The sequence below is a fragment of the Strix uralensis genome, chromosome 3, assembly GCF_047716275.1.
Source record: "Strix uralensis isolate ZFMK-TIS-50842 chromosome 3, bStrUra1, whole genome shotgun sequence".
NCBI classification, from domain to species: domain Eukaryota; kingdom Metazoa; phylum Chordata; class Aves; order Strigiformes; family Strigidae; genus Strix; species Strix uralensis.
The window spans coordinates 109,435,749-109,462,472 of NC_133974.1; the positions used below are offsets into that span (position 1 = coordinate 109,435,749).

The window sequence follows — 26,724 nt, forward strand, 5'->3', positions numbered from 1 at the left end:
CTGTCTAGATAATTAACATGCTAGAGATTTTTAAAAAAATTTGAACAAAAAGGCTTACACTCTGAAAATACAAACTTCTCACAGCCATAGCAAATAATGTGAAAATGTTTGTAATTTTCCTTTATTCACCCCTCTGATCTATAAACTGAGCAGAGGTTAGACACACCTTCAAAAGAACCATTCTTTAGCCATTTCTTCTGGTTTCTACTTACTGCTCCACGCTCCCCCCTTACCTTTTTATTTCAGTCAGGATCTGCACACTCACATAGCTTTCCCATTTACTGAAGGCCGATGACAAGCATTAAAATGCCTTAAAAGCGCGCGTGGCTCTGTTAGTTACAGGGCTTGTAAAACCGCGAGTTACGGGTGTAAAGCCAGGCATTTTCAAGCAATTAGTTTAGAACTGCCTTCCACCGGCATTATACATTTCAGGCATCCAGCTGTAAGGACGCGGTCGTGAGGCTCGAGGGGAGCTGCCAGCGCTCTACCAGGCAGCTCCCCCCGTTATCTGTACGCTTCGCGCATCCACAGAGCCGCTTCTCGCAGCGCCTGCCCACGGAACGGCAGCACACAGGAGGGGCCCCAGCCGAGCTGAGCCGCCGGCTTCCCTCGCTGCCGCTGAGGAGGGAGCCCAGACACCGGCTCCCGGGCCAGCCGCGGCCCGCCGCGACCCGAAGGCTGCAGGCGCCGCCCCCAACCGGCCCCCTATGGCGGCGCGGCCACAGCCTCATGGGCCGCCTCACCGCCGGAGGAAAGGGCGGGGAGAGCCGCCTTCCTATTGGCCGTCCGTCTTCCCACCCTTCTCTTCTATTGGAGAAGAGTGGCTAGTAGGCGGGGGAACCCGCCGAGCGACAGCCATCTCGGCGAATCGGCGGGCGCGCTCGCCTCCCTCGCCGGCGTTGGGGCCAGAGTGCGCCGGAGCCAATGGGAGCGGAGAGGAGCTCGTGCGGGGCTGGGAGCAGGTAAACAGCGGCGGCTCAGGCGGCGCCTCAGGGGCCGGGTGTGGGCTCCGTCCCGCTGGGCTGCCGGGGCCTCCGCACGGGACGGGACGGGGCGGGGCGGGACGGGAACGGCCCTGGCCGGCCTTCGCGCGGGGGCTCGGGGTTGCCGTGCTGCTGGAGCCGTGCGAGGCCCCTCCGCTCCACGCCGGGGCCCGGCCCGGAGGCGGGGGGGAGGAGGTCCGGCAGCCTTGGTGGCTCGTTCTGGTGGAAGTTATGTATGAGTGTGTATATACACATGGGCGTGTATTGTGTTGTGTGCATATTATATATATGCGTATATATAAATATATATTTTTATATGTGTGTTTGTATATATATGCGTAAAATATATGTATGTGTATTTCTGCTGGACGCTGGCATTCATGCCTGCGATCCAGGATTCCATTGGGAAACGCCGCTGGAAATTCAACGGAAACCAGATTGTTGGGTTTTTTGTATTTTTTTTTTTTTTAAAAGTGCTTGTTGTCCCTTTTTCTCTCCGCCAGCCGCTGTGTGGGTGGCCGGGCTGCCCTGTGCTCGGACGGGCAGCGGAGCTGGCCCAGCCCGCAGCCCCGGTGCGTACCCATGTGCCTGCCTGCAGCGGGGGCACCCGGGGCTCTGCGCCCCCGTGGCTGGCGGCCCCCGCTGCCCCGGGCGCTCGGGGAGGACGGGGAACCCCGCCCCGACACGGGTGTCCTTGGGTGTCCCCGGTGTGTCACCTCCAGCACCGGCTGGCTCAGGTGCCCCTGGCAGTATTGGGACCAGCGCGAGTAGCTGCTCCTGTGTGTGAAGTCTGACCTTTGAGGTCTTACTGGTGGACGTAGGTCTGCAGGGCTGTGGCGCCTTTTTGCTGTGATGAGAAGGTGACTGCTAGTGTATTTGGGCTTAATGCTGGCAAATCCTTCTGACGCTTTTGGGGAGGGTCTGATTTTGGTTCTGCCAGCAAAATAACTCTTTGGGGCAATGTGTTGTGCCTTTCTTGTGGGGCAAAAGAAGGCAGTGCTAATTCTGCTATGCTGGCATGCCCTAAAATGGAGAAAGCGTGCTACAAATCTCTACAACTTCCCATAGTATCTCATGTTTTGTTATTTTTGCGTTCTGGGGCTGAAAGTGAACAGCATTTGAGATGCTGTGTTGCAGGTCCCCTGTCATTTCAGCAGCATGCATGTTCTGGCTTTATTTATTGGCTAGAACCTGTAAATCTTTCCTCCTAATTTTGGCCCTACCACTTAGGATTTCTTAAAAGTTTTTTCCTCCTCTTTGTGATTATTACAGCTGAAACTTAGGAGAACATCAGGCTTTTGGTGTCAGCCCAAAGCTTTATCTTGATCTAAACATAGCAAAGAAAAACTAATTCTCTTCATCTAATTGCTGGCAAAGAGAACAATATGTATAAGCAGGAATTTTAACTCTCAAGTGGATTATTAAATATTCTGACAGCCAGTAGCAGCTGTTCTGTGCTGTATATTGTACTGGTATTATTTGTGATGGATGAAATGCAAAGCAAAGGATTTAGGTTTGTTTGCAGCACAGTGATGTTGCAGCATGAAATTAAAAGGCAGACTGAAGCTAGATCCTAATGTTAGTGCAAATTGGCCCAGTTTCATCAAAACTCATAAAGCTGATTTATTGCAGTTGAGGAAAGAGGTTTCTTCACGAAGGACATTGAAAAGAGAGAAATGGTGACTCCTGCTCTCCCGCAGGCTTCACAAGACTGCTATAAAGTAGGAGTCGTATTCCCACCTCAGCTGCTCTCTTACAAGAAGCACTTACTACTGACCTAGTTTTTGTCCCCTTTCATTTTTGCCATATGTTGAGAGTTTGGTCTTTTGGCTCTTAAACATCTTATGATTTTTGAATGGGACCTAATGTGCTCTCCCAGGGCAGAGGCTTTGTTCTTTTGCTCTGCTCATCCCAAAGGGTGCTGCTGTGCTGGGTACATGGGTGTAAGAGTGACCAGGCTGGTCCTTCCTGCCCTAGATGACCGACTGCTTAAACCAGAGCTCTCTCTGGCAGCCAGCACAGCCTTGGTGCCGGATCAAAGTGCAGCTTTGCATCAGACAAACTCCCTCCTGGGTCTGTGGTGGGGCACAGGGGGGGGGGCAGTCTTCCTGCCTCCGTAAACTGTATGTCAAAGACCCCTGCCTGGCTAAGAGCCACGCTGCCTTGGGTGTTGCAGACCTGAGGTGAGGGTGGGCTGCTTGTCTGGGAGTGAGCAGAGGGTTTGCCACTGTAAGGCTCGATGCTACTGGAAGGGGGCTGGCCCAGCACTCCCTTTTCCTCATGTGGGCACTGTCACTGCTGGCATAGCCAGCCTGGGAGCTGGTCCTGCTGGAGCCTGGCTTTGTAAAAGCTAAAGAAAACAAGTGCCTGTTGTCTTTTCAAAAGAGCTAGACAGCTGATGAGCACCTGGTGTTGGCACCAGAGTGACTGAAGGTAGTGGGACAACCCCTTTGGCAGGACTGCATATTTAAGTCAGTTTAAGGCAGCTGTGAGTGTCAGATCTGTTGAGGGCTGGTTGCCACAGGAGCTCCTGCAAAATCCCGGGTATGTTGGGGTCTGTTTGTGTCAGCCCTCGCTGAAACCAAAGCCTTGTAAACAGGGGACAGTAAAGCTGTGTTCAGGTCTGAGTCTGCTTGCTGACCAGAAGTATTGTTGCATCTTTGCTTTTGCCCATATCCTTGGTGAGGGGGAATAGCAGAAAATGTCGTTTAAAAACATCTGTATTACATGAGATTCTTTTTCCATGTAATCGTGGAGGTTAGTAATTAGCACTGTGGTTTTGCTATTGGTTTAACTCCTCCAGTGGGTATAAGTAGGGTGCTGAATGTAGGCTAATTGGCTGTCCCCTCTAAATCCTCTGCAGAATTGCTCTGTTCAGATAGCAAAAATTGTGTGGCAGTTTCTTAAACAGTGGGAGAAAAAGTTCTTTAATATTTTCATTGGGTTGTTAAAACCTAAATATTGGTCCCAAATTATCAGAGAGTATCCTATTTCTTCCCTGGTCTCTGACATGGGCAGAAGGTTTTAAAGAGTTATTTAAATTCCATGGGTCACAGATCCCGTGGCATGCATAACTCAGCCTGTTCACAGATCCAGAAATGTGTAATGATTGAATGACTTTATATGCCTGACTTCTTTAAAGGACTATATCCTGTAACTGAACCAGAATCTAGGCTCTCAGCTGTAAATAGTGAGTCCTCACATGCTCAGTTGGAAGAGTGTGTTAAGCACCTGGAGTGGAGACTTTGGGCTCTGTAAAAAATAAGCACACAAACGCAGGTGTTAGGCAGCTCACTCGGTAAGAACACAGTATTACTGTGAAGCTGACAGGCCTGGCTTGAGGGCTACCCCTGCATTTGTTATGGGAAACATAACAAATAACTGTACCAGTTTTATCACTAAAAGAGAAACAAAATGGTACGAAAAAGCTTGAAGAGAAGGCAGGGGAGGAACAGATGTCTGAAAAATGTTTCACTTGGGCAGACTGAGTTGACATTCTAAAATTTCTTGAGGGTGCCAGATGTGTTGAGGTTGTGAAAGAAAGGGGAATCTCCCACTCCTCCCTCTTTCCTTCCTCCAAAGTGAATTTCAATTTCTCACAGATCTTCACAGTATCCACTCTGACCTCTCAAGCTGGTTGGTAGACAGCGTAGTGTACTGGTTGGACTGTGAATGCATGATTCAGATTTAAGTGACTGTGTCCAAGTCACATGGCTTCTTCAGCTTCCCCTTCTGAGTTGGATATATTTCCTGAGACACACAGGCTTGGGTACAATACTGCAGAGGAGAGAGGTGTTCTTGTAGATATTACAGCTTTACAATGTATTAGAGGTCTGTTTTTGCTTATGGACAGGTGGCTGAGAAGCAGAAGGTGACTGAATTACTCTTATTTACTCCAGTTGCTTTGTTAAGCTGACTTAATAAATACTAAAAGGAATTTTCCTATCACCTGCCTTTAGAGCTTCCTGAAATCCTGGCTTTAAGGCTGTTCTGCGGTATCCGGGGCAGTGTACCTCTTTTCTCTGGTGTCTGGAAAGAAGAGCTGTTCCTTTCCTTTCTGCACTGTGCCATTGCTTTGCTTATTTTTCTGCACAGTGATAGGTGGAAAGAGGCCAAACATTCCTAGCCCCTACTTTTATCCTCCAAGTTTTTGCCCATCCAAGTAGTTTTGCTTTTAATCACAAGGAAACACATGGGGGGAAAAAAGTGGCTCTCCTAAGGAAACAGGTCCTTCCCTTTCTACACAAACCTCCCCTTGTCCATGGGCAGAGAGAAAAACTGCTTATAAAATTCATCTGGTTAATAAACAGTCATAACAGGGAAGACAGCGTGTAACTCCTGGTTAGTGGCTTATGTGAAGTTGAGGCTCCGGGTTACTAAGAACCTTCTGCCACCCGCCGATGCTTGCAGGAGTGTTGTGTAGGATCTGAGCTCTTCTTACCTTTCTAGCAGGCAGCCAACATTTCAGGTGAAGCATACAGGCAGCAACTGTGAAAGCTGTGGGAAAGAAAACTCATTGAATTGCTTCAGTGCTGCATTTTGCTGTTCTCCCTGACTGCAAAAGTCACAGTGACTTTAACTGAACAGATTGTCATGCCTGGGGTGACAGCAGGCTAAATCAGCTGGTAGAAGGAGATGGAGTTACCTAGCATGCTGTATCCTCCCTACTGAAACTGTGCCTCCTCTTCAGACTTCCAGTTGTTTGCACTGTCATGTTCACTGTTTGTGTTCCTTCTGCTCTGCTTGTCCCCTCAGCTTTGATTAGTGCTTGGCTGTGGCCTTCCTGAGTGCTCCCTAGGAGAGTGACGATGATCACCTTCATGAACAACTCGGACAGCGAGGAGGAGCCCTGCAATGAGAGAACATCCCTGATGTCTGCAGAGAGCCCTCCAGTACCCTCCTACCAGGATGGCCTGCAAGCCTCAGAAGCAGGGGAAGCGCAGGCACGTAGGGTAGGTGTGCGTCCTTCGTGGGGAGTGAAGAAATGGGGTGTGATGATAGATACAGTCCTGCTAGCCCCTAGTCCCTCCCAGCAGACTGGCTTCTAGGACTGGCTTTGGCCAGTGTTGTTTCTCTTGTGTCACTCTCAGCCAGCAGCAGCAGTGCCTGTTCCCATTTCCTCCACTGTGACTTTTTTCCCCCTTTTTATTTCCATGTATACTCCTCCCTTTTCCTTCCTTTTGGTAAAGATACAGGCCTGATGGCCTTTGGTAAAGATTCAGGACCTGATGCACATACGACTTGCAGGATATCCTTTTCAGCTTTCTTGTTTTGCCAGGAACCCTTTGTCTGCTCTGGTCAAATGCAGCAAATGTTAGAACAGAACCTAGTCCTGCTGCCAGCGAAGCAGCAGGGTAAAGCAAGCACAGCATTGCTGTGGGGGGAGGAACTGGTCAAGCTTATGCCACCTCAGATGACATTATTTCTATCTCAGTTCTGGGCATCTTGGCCTTCACGTGCATGTGTCCATCTGTATATTTTCACTTGAAGAGGCCCTTAGATATTCATGGGTTTGGTTTAAAAATTGCGCTGCAGCCTGTTTGCAATGGAATTTCTAATTGTATTGTTCAGTTGGTACCTTTCTATTAGGAACAAGTTGATATGCTGTGGTGGCCTACAGCAGCCTCATGAAATATGATGGAATAAAGCTTTGAACACAAAGAAAAGAAGCATCTTATATATTTGCTAATATTTCTTTTCAGAAGAGGCGAACAGGTAGCAACCGTAGCCCTAACAATATTGCTGATGGGGAAATGTCTGACTCGGGTGTTCCAGTGAGAGAAAGCGCCTTGGAAAATGAAGAGGAGGAACTGACTCTGAAATATGGAGCAAAGCATGTAATCATGCTCTTTGTGCCTGTCACCCTTTGTATGATTGTTGTCGTCGCCACCATAAAGTCAGTGCGCTTCTATACGGAGAAAAACGGGCAGCTGTAAGTGGGGTCTTCGAAACAGCCTCTGAGTACCTGGGATCCCTAGCTTTACACATACGTTCCACGCACACGGGTCTGTGTACACAGAGTGCTTCCTTGGCAGGTTAGGAGAATCTTTGCACAGCTAAAGGTGGCTGTGTAAACAAAGATCTTACTAAAGTATGCTACGTTCATCTGTGTAAGTTTTTTCCGTACCTGCATTATACTGATTCGTTAGCACTGTCATTAGGGCACCCTAAGCGAAGCCTGTGAGCAGCATAATAATGAAGTTGCTTCTACTGCAGCATAAAAGGCCCAGGCTGAGCTCCTAGTCTGTTCGCTCGCTAGCTGGCAGCAATCAGGGAATAGCATGTTCATTTGGATGAGTGTCTCATTTCCTGATGACATTTCTGTTCCTGAAGACTCATGGTGTGGATATGTAATTCCATCCAGCTCTTGCTGACTGTGCCTGAAGAGCACCCCTGGGGCTCTAACTGCGCTTCACGTGTCGGGTGGAGAAACGGGGACTGTGGTCCCTTGAACTGAACCAAAGGAAACAAAATGGGGGTGCAGGGTGATGAGAGAGGATAAAAGTCCGAGATTCTCCTATCAAGTGTGGAAATAAAGGGTCCCCCCCTTTCAGGACAGCACCTGGGATGTATCCTTATAATTATCGTGGAGAGGATCCAGAGCATGCAATAAAAATTCGTGGCCTGGAGAGAAGTTACTAAAGTTAAATAAAGTCATTTACACTCCAGGTCTTTTTGTTTAGAGCTCTGCTAGCCACAGCTTCTCTGCAGGAATGTGCTTTTGATAGCGCTAATCTTTAGTTGATAATTAACTGGAGCCCAGCCCCTTCAGAGGCTACATCTCATTTGCTGTCCTTGGCAGTCGTACCTCCCTTTCTTTCCCACACACAGAGGGGTCTGGTTTTATCTTGGGGCATTTAGAAGAGAATATAATATGGCTTTTGCTTTATACTGCAGGATCTACACCCCTTTCAGTGAGGATACCACGTCTGTGGGCCAGCGCCTCTTGAACTCGGTGTTGAACACCATCATAATGATCAGTGTCATCGTTGTAATGACTGTGTTCCTAGTTCTGCTCTATAAATATCGCTGCTACAAGGTAAAGTGTTCATGCCAGAGCCTTTTTCACCTATATGCTGTGAACTTGAGTTCAAGTGGGGCTTGCATGTCAGTGACAACTACAGGCACTGCACTGGCTAGTCCACGTCTTGGTCACAGCAAGAATCATATTGTACAGAAGCCGTTGTCAGTGGTGGTAGAGCTGTGCCCCTGAATACGCTTTGCTGCTATTTTGTCGCTAATGGTAGGCTGTTAAAAACGAGGCCTATTCCTTTGGTTAGTCAGGTCAGTCTCTTCTCCATCTGATCAAAAAGTCCTGTTGTTTGTACTTATGGACTAAGTTGTGCCATTTACTGCAAATGCATTCTCTCAAGAAGTCTTAGGCAAGCTTTGTGGGAACTGGTATTCTTCTTGCTTGTGGAGGCTCTGGCAGAAGGGAACAAGGCTTGGAGGGAGAGGTACATGAAGGTTTTGTGGTGCCCAGGGAGTTGTTATATGTGGTACTGGCCCATCATTTGAGTACTGGCCATTGCTGCTTTTTAAACTTGGCTCTGAGATGGATTTATTGTACAGCCTTGGGCAAACTCCTCCTCTTCCCCCCCCCAAGCAGAGAGAATGTGCTTACCTGTCTAAGCTAGGAGCCACTGTGGATACCCATGGAAATGGATAGGAAAGAGACTAAAAAAAAAACCAACAAAACCAAACACCAAGAGATAGAATATAAAATGAAAGAGTTTGGGAGAATGGGAAGCAACTGGCTGTCCCTCCTGCCTCCCCGGCAGTGGGGAAGGCAGGGTCTCTGGACACTGGAGGAGTGCCAAAGGAGACTGTTGGACAATAGGAAGCTCTGTCAGTAGTGCATGCAGCACTGCGACCTGCAGCAGGGCTAACAGCCCCTTCAATCACTGTCTCTTCTTGCCCTTGATAGTTCATCCATGGCTGGCTGATCCTGTCCTCTTTGATGCTGCTCTTCCTCTTTACCTACATATATCTCGGGTAAGTGGGAATGGTGCAGGTAACCTGGCAGTTCAGGGTTCCTTCACCTCTTTGCAGAAAATCCCCAACTTGAACAAGAAAAGGAATGTCTCCCCTTCTCCAAATGGAGGTTTAAGAACTGTTAGAATGGGATAGCTTTCTTTTTTAAAAAATGGGAAATGAGGTCTTTAATAGGCAATGCCTGATTTTTACAGTGCCTACCCTACAAAAATCACTGGGAAGCAATACTGTGAGCATGAAATGAACAGGCTGAACCTTGTGGTACAGAGGCCCTGAATTATACATTGAGAAGCAAGTGGAAAGGAACTTTACGTGCTGAATTGGTTCTCTGATTTGTCTTGCCTTTTTCTCAGACTACATTGTTTCAAGCTCATTCCCTTAGCTCCCAGCTCAGGTAGAACCTGCAGGTGACACTTGTTAAGACTTTTAATTTTTAACTGTAAGCATCATGTGTCTGGTGGGATGACTCTTGCATGACGACTTTGCTGCAGACAGTCATGTAGCCGCAGGCCTATGTTCAGTTAAGACTTGAAATCCTGCCTGCTCAGACCCTTGGAATCACTGTTTGACCTCAGGACTAAGGCAGTGTGGTGGTTGTCTGCACACGCAGCAGGTCCATCTCCTGCAGGAGGAGCAGAGAGTTAAGAGCAGCAGTTGGCCACAAGGCAGGTTCCTCTTTCATGAGGAGAGCTGCTTCTATCCTGCTTCCTCCTGGTGTAGTAGGAGGCCTGTTTCTTTAACCACAGCTAATAGGATGGTTTGTGTGTCAGTTGCTTTTATTGCTTAGCTAAATTTTCTTGTTGTATTCCAGTGAAGTACTGAAGACATACAACGTGGCCATGGATTACCCCACTCTGTTCTTAGTCATCTGGAATTTTGGAGCTGTTGGAATGATTTGCATCCACTGGAAAGGTCCCTTGCAGCTCCAGCAAGCGTATCTCATTATGATCAGTGCTCTAATGGCACTGGTTTTCATTAAGTATCTACCTGAGTGGTCAGCATGGGTGATTCTAGGTGCAATCTCCATCTATGGTAAGTCTGGGTTGTGACTCTCAAGGTGTGCTTCATGCAGAGGTTACTCTGAGGCAATCTCAGGACTGTGTATGTCATTCAAAAACAACTTCATGGTGCTAACAGCTTTAGAAAGAGCCAGATGGGCAGTTAAGTTGACTCCCTGGCTTGTCTCTTGCTAACTTGTTCATGTCAGTACTGTGCTCCTACCATGTCTTTCAAAGTGGAACACCAAGTCAGGGAAGTACTGAACTGCATCTACTGCATGGGTAGAGGTGGTTGGATTTTTATCAGTAGCAACCTGATAGTCTTGCAGGTTTTGTTTTCAGTTATCAAGAGATCATGGATTTTGGTATGAGTTACAAGTTTCAAGAGAACCTGCAGAACAAGAGGCAGCTGGGATGAGGAGCTCTGATGAGGAGAGAGGGTAGGCAAAGAGAAACTGGACCCAAAGGCCTTCATTCATGTGAAAAATAGAGTCAGAGTACGTAGCGATGGATTGTGGAATGTGAACAAAGTACCCCCAGTTGTCCTGTAATTAAATTTAACACCTCAATGTAATACTGTCATCTATTTTCAAAGAAATAATGTGGTATTCTCAAGAGGCTTTTTACAGAGTTAGCACAATGAAAACTCTTATTACTACATTAAGTCTTGGGGATGGTATTTTAAGTGAACAACATCTTCAGGGAATAGAACAGCTAGAGTTATGCAGAGTGGCAGAAACTGCCATTCAGGAAATCATTCAGTTAATATTGATAGGTGCAGTTTTGAGGGGAGAATAGATTTTTTTAAGATAAAGAATGTAAAATACGCATGATAATTTGACATGAGATTGTCTGGCCCTTTTCTTTTTGCAGATCTGATGGCTGTTCTCTGTCCCAAGGGGCCACTGAGAATGCTGGTAGAAACTGCACAGGAGAGAAATGAGCCCATTTTTCCTGCATTAATATATTCCTGTGAGTATGATTAGAATGTTAATATTTTTAGTCAGATTAAACTCACAATCTATTTCTGTGTCAAACCAAAGAGCACTATTTTAGTTACTTCCTTGCCCTAAGATTGGTGTGCATTTATGTTCTGGAACAGACCATTTGTAGAAGGCCTTGTTTATCAGTTACAGTTGTGTCAACTCTAGCCAAAGGCAGCCCACATTTGCCTTGTGAAGCTGAAATGTTCAAAAGTAGATTTATCCTTTCATGAATACAGTGCAGAACATGCCCCGTTGTTCTGCATACAAAAAACCTGTGTTAGGTTGACAGTAGTGTTTGCAAAGTTCTGTGATTAAATGATGCTCACTCAATACACTTACTCCTTAAGCATACACTTTATAGACACACTTCAAATGTGTGATGAGCTTCCATTCTTCCCATAGCTCCCTCTTGCTCTGTACACTATATGGATGTCAGTGCTTAGAATATATGTGTTTTATTGCTCATTGTGGGGCTGCTCACTTTGTAAAGCTCTCTATTCAAGTATTGCTCTGCAGACAGAATCAGTTGTCTCTTCCCTGGCTTTCTCTGGCTGTTCAACTATGATGGTGTCTGGTGCCCTTATCCACAAATGTATATATGTGCTTAAGATTAAGATAGTTGGAAGGCAGGTGACTCCACACTTGTGGGACCTGGACTCAAGTGCTTCATGGAACTCAGTGGCTTTTTCATTACATTGTTTGTAAGACAAATGGATGTTTCCAAATGTTGGGTGCTAAGTTGAAGATGCCTACAACCTGATGGACTTTTTATTTCCAAACATTTAACGTTATATGAATGCTTTTATATGTTCCAAGCAGAGCTTCTGTTGGCTTCAGCTGACCTCCCTTTTACTGGAGATGCTGTTATACTGACCTGAGACAATCTAGATGAAGTCTCTCACATGTTTGAGTTAATAAAGAGTTTATCTAAAGGAGAATGCAGTTCAACAAATACTAAATATACTGAACAAAAAGTTCCTGTGCAGAATGTCAGTGTCTCCATTGCAAGACCACATTCTGTGGCTCCCTCTAGATGGAAAAATATCACCTTGGCTGAGCTTGTAGTGGAAAAGCAGGCACTGTGTTTGCCTTGGCTTATTTTGTTTAGTTTAGCTTCTATAAAAACAGGAAGACTGATGCACGCTTAAATAAACAGCTGATTTGAGTTCCCTTCCACTGATTTCAGAATGGTTTGTATTCCTTTTTAATTTAGGGATCCATCTCAAGAATAAACCCTCAAACATCCTTCAGTTGTTCTTGGAACCAAAACAGAAATAGCCAATATTTTGACAGGAAAGAACCAAAACAAATAGCCAGAGAGAAAACTAGCACTCTGACAACTTCTGCATGCCCCTCGCTTGTGTGCTTTACCTTTAGCAGAACATGAGGAGTAAGCTGTGTAAATTAGCCTCTGGTTACCTTTTGTACTACCATCATTTCCTGAGCAATTATTTTATTTGAAGAGAAGAGCCAGAAACCAGGAAGAAAAGGAAGAATATGAGGACCCTAGTTCTGCATTTTTGCTTTCTTTAGCCTACAGAGAAGACTACTGACTCTTAGCTATTTGTGCTCTAGGACTTTCTTAAAAACTGAATGGATGCACTGCCTTAATTTTCTCCCACCTTGCCTTCTAAGCACCTAGGGAAACCAACTAAGAGTGAGTGTGTTAAAAGCATTTGTAGGGACAAGGGTTTGTATTTTCAGGGACAGCTAAATACTCAGCTCCTCTGAGCTATAGTGACCGATGTTTTACACAGCTGATTACTTTCTTTCTCTCTTCTAGCTGCTATGATGTGGACAGTTGGAATGGCAAAGCCAGACACAGCAGCAAGAGGACCAAGTCAGCAGACGTGGGATGCAGGTTTGCTTGCATGTCACTCTTCTATACAGAGCACTGTCCCATGGAAATAATGTGTATGTTTGAGACTGCAAGTAAATGTAAGCCCCTGAGTCCTGATGGATGCGGTTTTTCTCAGTGTTGTTACATTAGTTGCAGAACTTGGTGATGTTTTGAAACCTGCTGTTAGGACTGGCAGCAAAGATGGCCAGACAATGTAGGAAGCTCCAGTATTCAGGCTGCTTTTACTTAAAAAACAACCAAACAAAAAACCAAACGGAAGTGTTGTTCAACACACATCTTCAGAAGTACTGAAGTCAAAGCTGGAAGTGGGCTAGTGGGGTTTCATATTTTTACTATCTGGGGATGGTAAATTACAACATAGACTCAGAAATATCATAGAGTGGTTTGGGTTGAAAGGTACCTTGAATATCATCTAGTTCCAACCCCCCTGCCATGGGCAGGGACACCTTCCACTAGACCAGGCTGCTCAAAGCCCCGTCCAACCTGGCCTTGAACACTGCCAGGGAGGGGGCAGCCACCACTGCTCTGGGCAACCTGTGCCAGTGTCTCACCACCCTCACAGGAAAGAATTTGTTGTTATATCTAATTGGAATCTACCCTCTTTCAGTTTAAAACCATTACCCCTTGTTCTATCACTACACCACCTGATAAAGAGTCCCTCCCCATCTTTCCTATAGTCCCCCTTTAAGTACTGGAAGGCCACTATAAGGTCTCCCCAGAGCTTTCTCTTCTCCAGGCTGAACAACCCCAACTCTCTCTGCCTGTCCTCATAAGGGAAGTGCTCCAGCCCCCTGATCATCTTTGTGGCCTCCTCTGGACCCGCTCCAACAGGTCCATGTCCTTCTTATGTTGGGGGCCCCAGAGCTGGACACAGCACTGCAGGTGGGGTCTCACGAGAGCAGAGTAGAGGAGGAGAATCCCCTCCCTCGACCTGCTGGTCACACTTCTCTTGATGCAGCCCAGGATACGGTTGGCTTTCTGGTTGGGCCTGACCCTATTCATATCTTCAGTGTAAGGGTACTGTTGGCTTTCTGGGCTGCAAGCACACATTGCTGGGTCACAGTCAAATATAATGCTGATGAGCTGGTGAACTTAAGTGTGTGGCAGCATGTTGCATTGAGGCCACTGCCATGGAGCAGACATGCTTTTACCTAGCAGTAAGTGCAGTATGGCTTACCCTGCCAAGGAAAATGAACGTCTTTTCATTTACCCTTGGGTAAAGGCTTATGTTTGGGCAGTTACCCAACAGTAGCTGATGTGTTCCAAGTTTACATTCTAGCTGGTCCTGTGGTAATTTGTGTGCCTTTGATTTTATCTTCTTGAAATGCAAGTTAAACTGCAGTTCTAAGGTGATTGAGTAAAATCTGACTTGTGGTGTTGAGAGGATTTCCCATTTGGTCCTGTTGCACTTCAGAGATGACAGTACCTTTTTATGTTACATCAATAAATGTATGCTAAGGTTTGATAACTGAACATGCTGCTTATTTCAGGATAAAGCAGCTGACATACTAACAAACCACAGGGACACAATCCTGCTTTGAAACTGGGCACAGAGCAGGCACAAACTACATGCTGAGGCATACAGAATGCCTCTGGGGAAGCTCTGTGTGTCCCAGATCAGTGTCTGCTTGCTTCTGCAGCAGCAGCATCCTGTCAGACTGATGTGGACTGGAAAGTTTGTATGAGTGCTTCTGAAAAATAGGCACTGTCAGATTAATATGTCACAGACTGGCTGCTTCCAAAAGGAAGGGCTATGTTAGATGTGTTTAACAGTGGGGAAAAAAAAAATAAATCTGTGGCCAATTAAATGTGTTCACTTTCTACATGTGAACACCCAGCTCCAATGTCAGTGTGATTCAGGGCAGAACTTTTCTCATAAATGGCAGTCCTCTTAGTCATCCATTTTTGTCATATGACCAGTTAGGGAGCACCTCCACCCCAAAGATATAACAATGTGGGAATGTGTATTAACTTTACTTGGTTTTACTTGTCATTCCAGCCTCTGCAGAGCAATGCTTAGTTCTGTGTACGTACTCACTTGTTAAAGCCATTGAACTCCTGGGTAGCTGCCAAAGCTGCTGTGAACATGTACTCTACTGACTGTTTCAAATAATAACATGTGTTTTCCTCAAAGCCACTAAATGTCTGTGCTTGAACTGGTCCTGATGATCACACCTCCAAGAAACAAAGGGCTTACCCATTCCAGAGAAGCTTCACAGAAGCGTGGCTTTCATGCATTAAAACAAGTTATAAATGTAGCTACCTTTTGTGTTTTGTTGGTTTTTTGTTTGGTTTTTTTTGGTCTGCTGCTCTTGGCCTATTTCTGTGGAACCAAGCTGAAGATGGGAGAGAGAACCACAGGAGCCCTTCACACGCAGACTCTCAGATGTCGGAGACGAGGAGTCCTGTTCCAACCCGCCCTATCACTTCTTTAGAAGAGCTCGAGGAGGAGGAAAGTAAGGGAAGCTTTATACCTTGTTTTCAGTGTAGTCAGAGCCAGAGCCTGATGTTTTTACTCCTTGTGATTAACACTCTGGTACCCAGTTTAGTCTAATCACAGTTAATTTGAGGAGTTGTAACTTGTTGAGTAACAAAGATCTTGAGTCTGACTGTGTTACTACTTGCTGCTGCAGAATCTGTTCTGGGATTGGGGTTCCAGTGACATCTCTTGGCTACAATTTAAACAGTTCCTTCTTCCCCTTGCCTCCCATCCCATTCTGTCCTCACACTTCTTCAGCTGATGGTACATCTGTAAACCAGCCCAGGGAAGCACCTCAAAGAGTGATGCTGAGCAAAACCAACTGTGCGAGAGGGGGCTGGAAGTCTCGGCCTCCTCAGTAATGTGTGGGATACTGAGGGTCCAGGTTGGTAGCTGGGACTAGGAACCTTCACCTGCTCCCTAGGGGACAAGAATTTGTTCAGGAGGAAGCAAAACAGGAGGAGCAGAATTGACACTTGTTTTCTTTTTCCCCTTCTCTCAGGGGGTGTGAAGCTGGGCCTTGGAGACTTCATATTTTACAGTGTGCTTGTTGGAAAGGCAGCTGCTACAGCTAGTGGAGACTGGAATACTACGCTGGCATGCTTTGTAGCCATTCTCATAGTAAGTGAGCAAGTTTTTAAAAACTCTGTTACACCCTGTTTAGCACGGCAGTGTTGCCAGAAGTACCACCAGCTGAGCACTGCTAAATCACTGCAGGTAACATGCTGGGTATTTAGGAGAAACCACCCAGTACTTTGTCTATAAAGACAGGCTTTAAACAGCCACTGAAGCTGAATGATATGGACTCGTCAGAGCAGAGCCAAGCGTGGAGATGCTGGGGGGTGAAACAGCCCCAGGAAAAAGTTACAGCTGAACAGTTAATGTGTTTGCTTCAGCATTAAAAGATTGGGGACTTCTGTGGGCCATGAGAGTCAATATTATGAACTCCACATTGATTAGCAAGTATAGTGGAAAAGATTAGCTCCCTTAGGCTAAGGAGAACTGCTAGATAAGAGGATGAAGACCTATCCTGTTCTGGGGTTTGAGCTGGAAAAACCAGGAAGGAAAGAGACTTAAAAATCCATGGAAATTATCAGTAAAAGCAGATGATGATCATACTGTAACTACTAAAGGACTCGGTCCTGCCAGGTCTAATGACCACACACTGTTGAGCTTTCACCTAGGTAATAAGTAATAATTACTAGGAACTTGCTGTTTACATTAGCATCCTCATGGAAACTAACCAGAAGAGCAATGGCAGGATTTTTAGAAGGTAGAAGAAAGTGAATTATTGTGTCCCTCTTGGGCCTCCATTTCCCCACTTAGATCCCAAGGATAGTGAAAGACAGTGACTTTCACTTGTGAAGATCATGGATCAAAAAGCATGAAAACTAGAGATGAGCTAACTTAAATAAAGTGTGTTGAGTGTAGCTTTCCTACCTCCCAGGTCAGCGAAACCGATAGGATTACCTGTCTCCATAGCCTGGGGTCCTGCACAGGGTCCCTTTGCTGGAGGAAATGTTCTCTCTTGTCTGTCCGTGAGGCCAAGTGCCCCATGCTGTTTCTTTTACAGTGCTGTTAAAATTTGTTCTGTCTCCTTTTGCAGTTTCATAATCCTGTTGCTATGTAGCTTTCTGGTTCCCAAAAATATCCCTGCAGTGTCCCAGCAGTGAGCATATCTTTAAATGTAGATGTGAACTAAGGAGCAGGTGTAGGCCAGATATGGTCCCTGAGCTACTGGCTCAGTTGGATTGTAATCAAACCTGCAGTCTAGAAACACTGATTTAAAAAAAAATAATTAAAAAAAAATATATTCCTGTCCACTGATCTTCAGCTAGTGGATATTTTTTGGAGCCTATTTTTTGTCTCTGAAGTTTTGTCGTCATGGAGGAATTAAAAAGGGCTCAGATGAGAGAAGGAATCCACGCCTAAATGCACTTAGCCATATGGTCTACCCAAAATGTACAAAAGCTTTCACACGTGCTCCAACAAACAGATCTTGGCCTGCTATGCAGATAAAACCAGAGTCACCTATGATAGTAAGCAATCCAGTCTAAAGAACAGCAGTGCATATTTTGGTTTGTTTTCTCTTTTAATCCCAAGAGACCTTGAAAACTGGGAAGGTGTTAGAAGTACATGCTGCTGTGTATTAGAGTCCTCCAGTGAAACTCCTTATCTGTACAGTTCACCAGGATTTAAATGCTTCTATCTGCTGGATCAGTACTTCATAAGTAATGGCGTAGAACAAGATGTAAAATAATCTGTAAATAAATTAACCTCTCAGGGTCAGCTGTATGTCAGCATTAGCTGTTTATACCAATTTCTCAGCAGAGAGCTGTGCTCAAGATGAAAATACCTGGCCAGCTTGTGTGAAAGGTGAAGCTGTGGACACGTGTACCTCATGCCACTGGTAGCTTCAATGGCTGTACAGTGTATACAGCTTACTGTTTGTAGTGTATACAGCTTATTGTTTCTAATATTATTAGGTTGTTGATGACATACATTTCTGGGCTTCTTACTATATCTCCTTGTGTTTTTATTCTCTTCCCTCTGGCAGGGTTTATGCTTAACTCTTTTATTACTGGCTGTTTTTAAGAAAGCGCTGCCTGCTCTTCCCATCTCCATCACCTTTGGCTTGGTCTTTTACTTCTCGACAGACAACCTTGTTCGACCATTCATGGACACCCTGGCCTCCCACCAGCTGTATATTTAGAAGAAGTGGGAGTTAGAGGATTCTTTTTAAAGTTTTGCTGTGAAGTATGGTACACTGTTTGGAGTAAGTCATAAAGTTTTACACTTAGTGCCATATATTTCTAAGGAAAACACTAACTCTGTGACATGATGGGTACTAAAAAATCTAATAGTTACATGTTGAACTGAGATTTTTTCACAGGACTCTTGGACTCCAGTGAAAAGCGTGGCTCATTGCTGACGTCAGAGCATTACTTTTATGTTATTTGATGTGCACACTGGCTGTTGTGAGCAGAGAAACGTGTATGTAGCATGTGACACTGGAGAGGTGAAGGGTCTGATCTGTGCTTTCAGAAGCCAAGGTATTTTAGCCCTGGAATTGCAGTCAAGTTTAACTGTACTCCAGAGTTTCTCACACTTTTGAAGTGGTGTGGAGACATGCAGTGCAAGTAAATTATACTTGTAATTAGAAAAGCATAGCAGCCAGCATGCACAGAACAGGGCAGCGCGTTACACCTGGTCGTGAGCATTAGAGAAGTGAGGCTGAACTTCGTAAGCTGGCCTCTGTGCACACAACTTCTGTTGGAATTGCCCCAAATGCCTATTTATTCTGACCTTAGACATAGTGAGCCATGACGGATCTAGACAGGATGTCAGTGGTGGGATGTTTAAACATCAGGCTTCTGGTTCTGAGCGTATCCACCACTGCAGCTAACAGCTGATGAAGGCAAAGCTGCCTGCTCTAGCGCATCATATCCTCAGCGTGGGAAAACAGATACTTTTTCCTGTCTCCTCCCAGCATTTTATCTTTTTGGAAATCTTTTTCTGGGTCCATAATACAATCCTCATATTGCCATAAAGTGGAAATTACTGCACAACTCTAGTAAATCAGACCTGTGACTTCTTGTGTGTATTTCTGGTCTCATTTCTGTGCATTGTTGTAACTATTCCAAAGGAGGATTTACCTTCCCTTTATGAAGAGGTCCTCTTACACTGATTGAGACTTGGTTTACCTAGCTTTTGGTACTGTTAAAGATTATTTTTTTATTACAAATTTTAAAATAGGTATTTGCTGTCAGAGGGACTCTTTTGGAAATACCCTGTCATAGTTTGTATCAAAATAGGGGGGGTGCAAACTTTAATCTGCTGTTACATTACTCTGCATAAGGCATCATTAATGCTAGGGATATTTACACACCCTCGAGTGAATTCATTTAAAAAAAAAATAAATCACAGTGCTTGTTGCCAGTGAAAGATACAGATCTGACTGAACCTTACTGTTTTCTCCACCATTTAAAATAATTTTACTTCTACTCCAAGAGTCAGTTTTTTAGAAATAGCCAAATTATGTGATTATTTTTTTTCTTTTCTTGAGTGGCCATCTGTTACGCAAACATGCTCTGTTTTCTTTGACAGCTGATCAATATCCGTGTTTCAAAATGTAACATTATGCAAGGTTTTGTGAATAATGCAATGTCATTGAGATGCAGAATTTAATCTCTACAAATACTTTTTTAGATAACGCTTTGAACTACGCATTTTTAAGGTAGTGCTTTTTTCAATAGACTTGTTCAAGCTAATCTACTTTGATATTTAACAAGGACCTCACACAGGTGATTCAAACAAATTTTTAAAAAGCACGTAAGGGTTTTTACGAGTTGTGTGTGCCTCAGTTGGGACAAGTAATTAATTCTTGCTCTTTGTTTTCTGTCCTCATTTCTTATATTTGCAATGTTTGGACTTAACAGCTGCAGACTAAAAGGTATTTCCTTTGGAAACGTAAATCACTAGAGCTCTGTCTGCTGATTTTTAAGGTTTATGTGAGAATTCATTTTTCTGTTTGTTGTTTTGTTTGGGATTTTTTTTTTTTTTAAACTAAACCAGTTAAGGGGCCAAGTCAGCATACAGTCACTTGCAAATATGATTTTACTGTGTGCATTGCATGGTGTAGAGAGGACGTGAAATATTTATATGTGCTGGAAGAAAAATCCTGCTTGGCTTAACAGGGTTGTAGCATATTGTTAGAAAAAAATTATTTTTATGAAAGCAGAGTTGAAATCTGAAGGAAATTGGGGGGGTACCTTCAAATATTGAAGGATCACTACTGGAGCTGGTGGTTTTCTGCAGATTTGTGCTTGTCAAAGATGCAGAACTGCTTGGTGGAAGGCCAATAACTTAAAAATTGTTATTTAAAAGGCAACTGCGCAACAGATTCTGTCAGTGCAACAAAATGTATTGTCCTGGTGAGTGATAGGAATATATCATGTATATACTGGAGTGGTTTTAATTGTGTAAAAGTTCGTATGTATTTACTACAAATATATATATATTCACTATGTGTGTATATGCACACATACATACAAGTTTTAAAATTATATTGAGTGATTTCTCATCTCATTGGACATTTTCACCTGTGCATAAAGTGAAGTTTTGTTTGTGATGTTAACATTGTGCAGCATGGCCTAAGATGTGAAAACGGAGAGGGCAGGATTTACTCCCTAGCTGGCTACTACATGAGATACTGGCTCAGTGACTTGGCAACTTGAATGAGCAAAGCATTGTCTATTGTGTTCACTCACTGATTTCAGCTTGCTGCATGCTCTGCTGAACTGCACTCTCTTTCACCCTGAAGAAATCCTAATACTCCCACTGATGCACATCCCTGGAAAAAGTACAGCTGTCAGGTAGGCAGGGGTGACACCTGTCTTGATGCAGGTGTCACTCAATGGCCTGAAGTCCTATAGGAGGTGCCATGTGTTGGCATTTTCCTACATGATCCCTGTCACACCCACCCCTCCTCTTCAGTCTAAAATGAGTGTCTCACTGCATCTAGTCTCAAACGTGTCTTGGGCATACACCAATCCCTAACATGTGAGACTGAAGCTAAGTCCACAAACAAAAATGTAGTGGTAAACCGCCCTAATGCAAACCCAAGCTTTTCATTGGTGGGAGATATGTGGCCTGCTTGCAGCATTTAGTGCCTTTGTTACAAGTACATGAACTTCAACAGTTTGGCATTGTTGCCTTCTGACCACGCAGTTGCTGCTTGTGCTTATTGCTGTGTTTCCTCTTGCCACTTCATTGTTGCTTTTGGTTTCGATTGTTTCGGGGTTGTTCTGTTTAAAGTGTCTACTGTGCATCAAAAGACTGGAGATGCATTCTGCCCGCAGAGAGTGCACAAGAAGCAGCACAGTCATAAAGAAAATACAAGAAACAGGACACTCCTTGCAGAACCATGTGGCGCTTCCACAGCAGCTCTCGTCGGATATTCAAGGTCTCATTCATAAAACCTAACTTCAGGCTCTTAAGGGAAGTCCCTCAGAAAGGAGTCAATCTGTGCTAGAAATGTCATCTCCTGGTTCACAGAGAGAAAAGGACACATTTGCAATATGAAGTGTCTCAGCAAGAGCTTTATAAACACTGCTGAAGCTGGGCCAACGGGGGTTAGTACATACAGCAAGGTCACAGCACACATCTACCACAGGCAGCAAAAGGAGCAGTGGTTTGCTCTCCCATACCTTCTTTGCACCAGTTGCTAGCGAAGTTTCCCCCAGGGGGCAGTCGGATGAAGTCAGATGAACCATCTCTTTCTGAGCAAATGGCACTTGCTGATGCAGCTCTGGTGAAGAATAGCTCAGAGCCCACTGTCCTTGCAAAACAAAGTATTTGGAGGTCTCCCTGCTACTCCCAAACCAGTAAATTTCTCTGCTTCATTCTTGCCTTCCAAGGTACTTCCAGTTAATCACACTGTGTGTTTGTCTTCCTCTTCCTTGTAACTCAAATTGCATTTTGGTTTAAATTGAATATATAGTTATTTATTGTTTCCCTCAGTTCTTGGTCTCCCTGGTGCTGCCTAAGAGATGCTCCTTGGCAGCCACGGGAGGGCAGTAAGTCTATAGGGAGAAGTACCGGCCATTTTAAAGTACTCTGCCGTGTGCCCCTTGTTTTTCAGTGAGGCTGAAGGCCCTGGAGTCTCCCTCATGGCAGGGAGAGAGCAGGCACCCCGCACCCCAACATGGCTGCAGTTTTTGCAAAGCATAGGAGAGGCTTTGAGTGAGAGTGGGCTCACTGTACCAGAATCCATTTAAAAATAGCTGGTTTCAATGTCATGCCATGTTCAGCACTGCAGCTCTGGGTGAGGTGCTGCTGTTACACTGCACACTGTTTTGTTTGGGTTCCTCATTTTTTTTAGAAAGCATTCAGTCCTAGTTTCAGCCCTACAAACCCCAAGCATAAGTCAGGAGCTCCCCCACACATCGCTAAATTAGATTTTCTTCTGAGCATCTTCAAGAAGCAAAAGAATAATTATACTTACTGCTTTGTCATTCCTCCTCTCACTTGCAGTCTCCTGTTGTCCCAGCTGGTCTTGCTAATCTGGGGGGGAGAAAAGAGCATGTTGTTATTGCAGCTCTTGGCACTGGGGAATATAGGGTCTAGGTAGATCATGTTGTCTGTGCTCTCGGGAGGACCAGAGGCTATCTAGTTTTCTTGAACTCAGTTGTTTTATAAGAAAGCAGCCTGGACAAATGTGGTATCTTTTCCAGAACTTCTCCTAGCACACTATTTATACACCCCCTAACACACTGTTGCATTCCTTGTTGAATTTATCCTTGCTTCCCCTGCCCCCAGTAAGGTAAAGTGATGTGAGCTGTTCACATTCTACAAATGGGAAACAGAGTGAGAGTAAGAGGGTAAATGCAGGGTTTAAGCTTAGTTACATAAGAAAGCTGCCCACATCAGATCAAGGCATCAAACATGATCACTCAAGTCACCATAATTTCTCTTACATCTTCCCTCTGCTGCACGTTTGCTGTCACCCATCTTTTTCCACTCTAAATTCAAGACATTTGCCCATAGCACTCAAGGAGTTAAGTGAATATGAACTGTTCTCTTCTCCTTCGTGTGACACATTTGTTTGACCCAGGAGCACAATTTGGGAGGTGTCAGTGCTCAGCACTATTTATGGCTCAGTATTAAAAAGATATAAATAAACAGAGACTTTGAAGTGGAACTAGCTCAACTTCTTGATATAGAAACCTGAGACAGGTACAGGGCCAAGTAGTTGGAATGGAAGTTTTCCAAAACTGGGAACTGTTTGAGTCCTATCAAATGCAGCCTTAACTAAGTGACAGCTCCCAAGGCCAATTCAGGATGGGGTCTGTGCAGAAATAAATGGTGTGAAGCCTGGCATTCCCCAGCTGCCTTGCAGGGCCTGATGAATCGGAAGGGGGCAGAGCAGGAAAAGCATTAGGCCTATTTTCTCCTGTATCATTGGTTTCTGTGATTTCAGGGAGACCTTGCTCTTCCTGGTATAAAATCGAAGTAACTCCACGGCTAACTTGCATTTAAGCAGACTAGGAATAATGTAAAAATGTGAGAACAAGTGTGGAAAACTGAGCCAACCTTTTAACTTTACACCATGCCATCTTCAATCTTTACAAAGCTAAATATAAGCAATTACAATTCTCCCTTACTTGGTAGAGCTGCATCTGTTTATGAAAGAATCTGAGCCTTCCTTTGAAACTGGTGTAAGACAAGCAAGATCTCTGGAGCTGAAGGTAGGTATTCAGGATTATTTTTAAAGCTACCTATCCACAGCTTTGATGTATCAACAGACAGTAGCAATAAAATGCCGGTAGCATTAACAGAATTATTCCAACAGGAACATCGTACCCCTTCATCATGCCAGAAAAGACATGCCCTCTCTGTAACCCCCCACCAAATATGGCCTTTGTGATATTCCAGGAAGTTCAAATTTGAGCTATTTTTGTTTTCCAAATAGCATGCTAATAGTCTTCCAGAGCATTATGTGCAGGTGTCGAGGCATGAAAACTGTTTGACTTCTTTAATAAGGAAAAAAAATAATCTGATTCCTGTCCCTATGTGATTGGGGTGGGCAGGCTAAGAACTGAAATGGCACACACTGAATGATTTCAGACAATTCATCACGCTGCCCATTCAAACTCTAGGTTGCGCATAAAACTAACGGGGGATAGAAATCCAGCAAATACGTTTGGCTATAGAGACTCTGAACTGTGGCTGCTCAGCCTAGGGAAGAATACAAGGCTAGAAAAAACAAAACATACCTGAAGCATGGGTTAGGCTTACAAAAGAGGAGCGGAGTGCTGGCTTCTCTAAGCAGGCTTGTTACGGCAGTGCAGCTATAGCTTTAAAGACTTAAACAGGTGGGAAAATGAGGGCTAGCGGGGAGCATAAAGCAATACCAAAGGTACTTGGCACGTAAAGGGCTAGGTCACCTTCTTTGCTACCATTGCATGTGCATGCATTTTTTAGTGCTGTCATGAAATAGGAGTGCTGCTGTAGAGAACAGTGAGAACATCCATCTTCCAGGAGAGGAACCATGTTTCCTATGCTTTGAAAGCAGGCCACAAGTTAAAATGAAGCAACAGTTGTTGAAGTCCGTGGAGTGGATGGGACAGGATGTAGTCACTGTCCAGGCTTCATCATTAGCTCCTGTATCTAGTGGGACTGCTGAAGGAAAGGGACATCTGTGTGCTCCCACCTTGGGCTCCTCCAGGCTAGAAATCTTCTCGGAAGCAGCTGGGAGTTGATGGGAGAGTGAACCTGCACTGCTGGTTCTTGGCACCGCTGTGCCTGAAGGCAAGCTCTTTGCCCTGTGCACAGCTACACAGCATGTTGAAATCGCTGTGCTTCCGCTGAGGCTTTCCAAGTACTTCTTTAGGCATTGGGCTTCAAGAGCACGACAGAGCAGAAGAATGCCATTAGCCCAATTTTACAGATAGGAATAATTTGCTCAGGGTCAAATGAAGGGCTTAACCTGGATGTCTGGACCATCTCTTGTTCAGTCATTCCTTCCAGAGGCTGCTGGCATCTCCCTCTTGGCTGCACTTGGATACGTGCCAGTCAGGATGTTCTGCCACCAGTCGATCTCTGTCTCCAGGTATGCAGACACCAATGTAGATACCAGAGGTCAGATTATGCCGCCCTTCTCAACTGACCTCAGGATTTGGATTGATAGCCACAGAAAAGCAGAAAAAAGGCCAGTCATCATCCGAAGGTAGCAATAACTCTGCTCTTCCCCCAAGACTGACTGCTAGAAGTAAATTGTTGGGACCACATGAGAATCACCTTCAGGCAAGTGGATGGAGCTTATGAGTTTGTCCATTTGCCACATAGGCACTCACAAAACCCCTGTGGCTTTCCCTGTCTCCCTCCCACACCTTGCTGCATTTTGAAACAGCGAGGCAAGATGCCAGAAAGCCAGAGCAAGGACTGGCTCTCAGAGCAGTGAAAGAAAACACGTTGTCTTGGGGACGATTCCAAGCTGGGGCAAGGTGGCTCACTGCTCTCCAGCTACGTGACACATGGCGATGCCGTGCCAAAAGTTGGGGCCAACGGCTGAGTCTGCCAGCACACTTTACCATTAGCCATCAGAGCAGCTTATGATGACTAGTGTTAATTCTTCGTTTCAGTAAAGTGTTCAGAAATAGCCCTGTTTCTCCCATATTCTCTGGCTCCAGCCTGCCTTTCTGTTTAGAAAAACTGCACAAACTGTTCCAGATAACCCTTCTGTCCTTTGTAGATGGCTCTTTAGAGTGGCTAAATGCAGGCAAAGGACTTGCTTCTGTTTGCCTAGCTTCAAAATTAATTTGCCGTGTTTGCCCAGGGGGTGAATGGCTTTGCTAGTTATCATCTGTAAAGTGAATCCTGGCTGAAAGCTACAAAGAACTGAGCCTTTCTGCCATGCCTGTGCAGGATCGATTGACGTATGTGTAATCAAACAGGTGGCAAGAAGAGAGGGCAAAGCACTCCCCAAACTATGCAAGCAAACGCAATTTACAATGAGAAGAAACAACTGATCTGTCTAGCCCAGAGATAAAGAAGAATTACAGACTGAATAATGTTTAACTGAGTCTCACAGATCTGGGGAGAAACAGAAATACCGTATTCTTGAGGCACACAGCTGCTAATCAGACTGCTGCACTCTTCAACTTCATCTCATCCAAAATGGCTTTGCTTGATACCCATAAAAAGCACTGTTGTGCAACAGAATTTGGACAGGCAAGCATGATATTGTGAATGTTTTACTACACTAATTGCTAAGGTGGCAGGGGCAAGGTGCCTGTCCTTGTCCTACGCTGTCCCACACGCTATCCAGAGACAAGGACTGGTATCGCTTTCTTCCATTTAGTGCTTCTATCTGCAGCCTCTCCACCTGGCACTGTCCTTCTCTCAACGTACTCCACCCCCACAGGCTTGTCTCCAATTTTCCAAAGCACCCGGTGCCCACTTGGAACCTGTGTGGCAAAGTCTGGAGGGAGCAGTGTGTGCCATGAGCCACAGCCGAGCGTGGCATGGTGGCATATGCATGGTGTGCTGCAAACTTCTTCTGGCGATCCTCTGTCAGTGATGAGCATGTTTGTAGCTTGGGCTTGTTGTGGCCTGTTCCACCCCATCTAGAGAATAACACCTAGTTTTGTTTTCTTTCATAACCTAAAGAGAAAAAAAATCCATGTACCTATATGTAAATTTCCAGTTTGTGAGAACATATTTGCAACTCTTCCCCCAGCTGGAGAGCAAATGATGTTATCCAGCCTACTGAGCCTGTATGTGTGGAGGGCAGGGGCAAACCCTGGTGAAAGGTAATGAGGCTGTGATCTGCCTCGCATCTGTGAGAAGAAAAATCCAGGCGAGTACTGTCTAAAACGCCTGAAGAGTAGACGTGCTACCTTTTCTCCAGATAATTATT

At 45.0% G+C, this 26,724-nt stretch overlaps 1 protein-coding gene and 1 long non-coding RNA gene across 8 annotated transcripts in view; one reads left to right on the forward strand and one right to left on the reverse strand.

The window, feature by feature from the left end:
• LOC141941335 (uncharacterized) overlaps positions 1–26,724 on the reverse strand; it is a 59,613-nt gene that overhangs the window by 26,926 nt on the left and 5,963 nt on the right. For 3 of the 5 annotated variants that reach the window (XR_012628285.1, XR_012628286.1, XR_012628282.1), the window contains exons 3-6: positions 22,309–22,367; positions 21,512–21,642; positions 5,629–5,832; positions 2,582–5,480 (exon numbers count right to left, since the gene is read on the reverse strand). This is a non-coding gene — a long non-coding RNA (uncharacterized LOC141941335). Of the gene's footprint in view, positions 1–2,581; positions 5,481–5,628; positions 5,833–21,511; positions 21,643–22,308; positions 22,368–26,724 lie in introns of those variants that run through there. The other 2 variants (XR_012628283.1, XR_012628284.1) reach the window with 2 other exon arrangements.
• On the forward strand, positions 862–20,368 carry PSEN2 (presenilin 2). 3 transcript variants are annotated; one of them, XM_074863861.1, is made up of 11 exons: positions 862–962; positions 5,739–5,935; positions 6,686–6,915; positions 7,881–8,022; positions 8,911–8,978; positions 9,790–10,010; positions 10,850–10,948; positions 12,746–12,823; positions 15,160–15,279; positions 15,805–15,923; positions 17,860–20,368. In XM_074863861.1, exons 2-11 carry the CDS (start codon positions 5,792–5,794, stop codon positions 18,013–18,015), a joined length of 1,377 nt encoding a protein of 458 aa, XP_074719962.1. In that variant the 5' UTR covers positions 862–962; positions 5,739–5,791; the 3' UTR covers positions 18,016–20,368. The 3 variants fall into 3 exon arrangements, with proteins under 3 accessions (XP_074719962.1, XP_074719963.1, XP_074719964.1); XM_074863862.1 differs by having other exon boundaries at positions 6,689–6,915; XM_074863863.1 differs by having other exon boundaries at positions 5,739–5,926.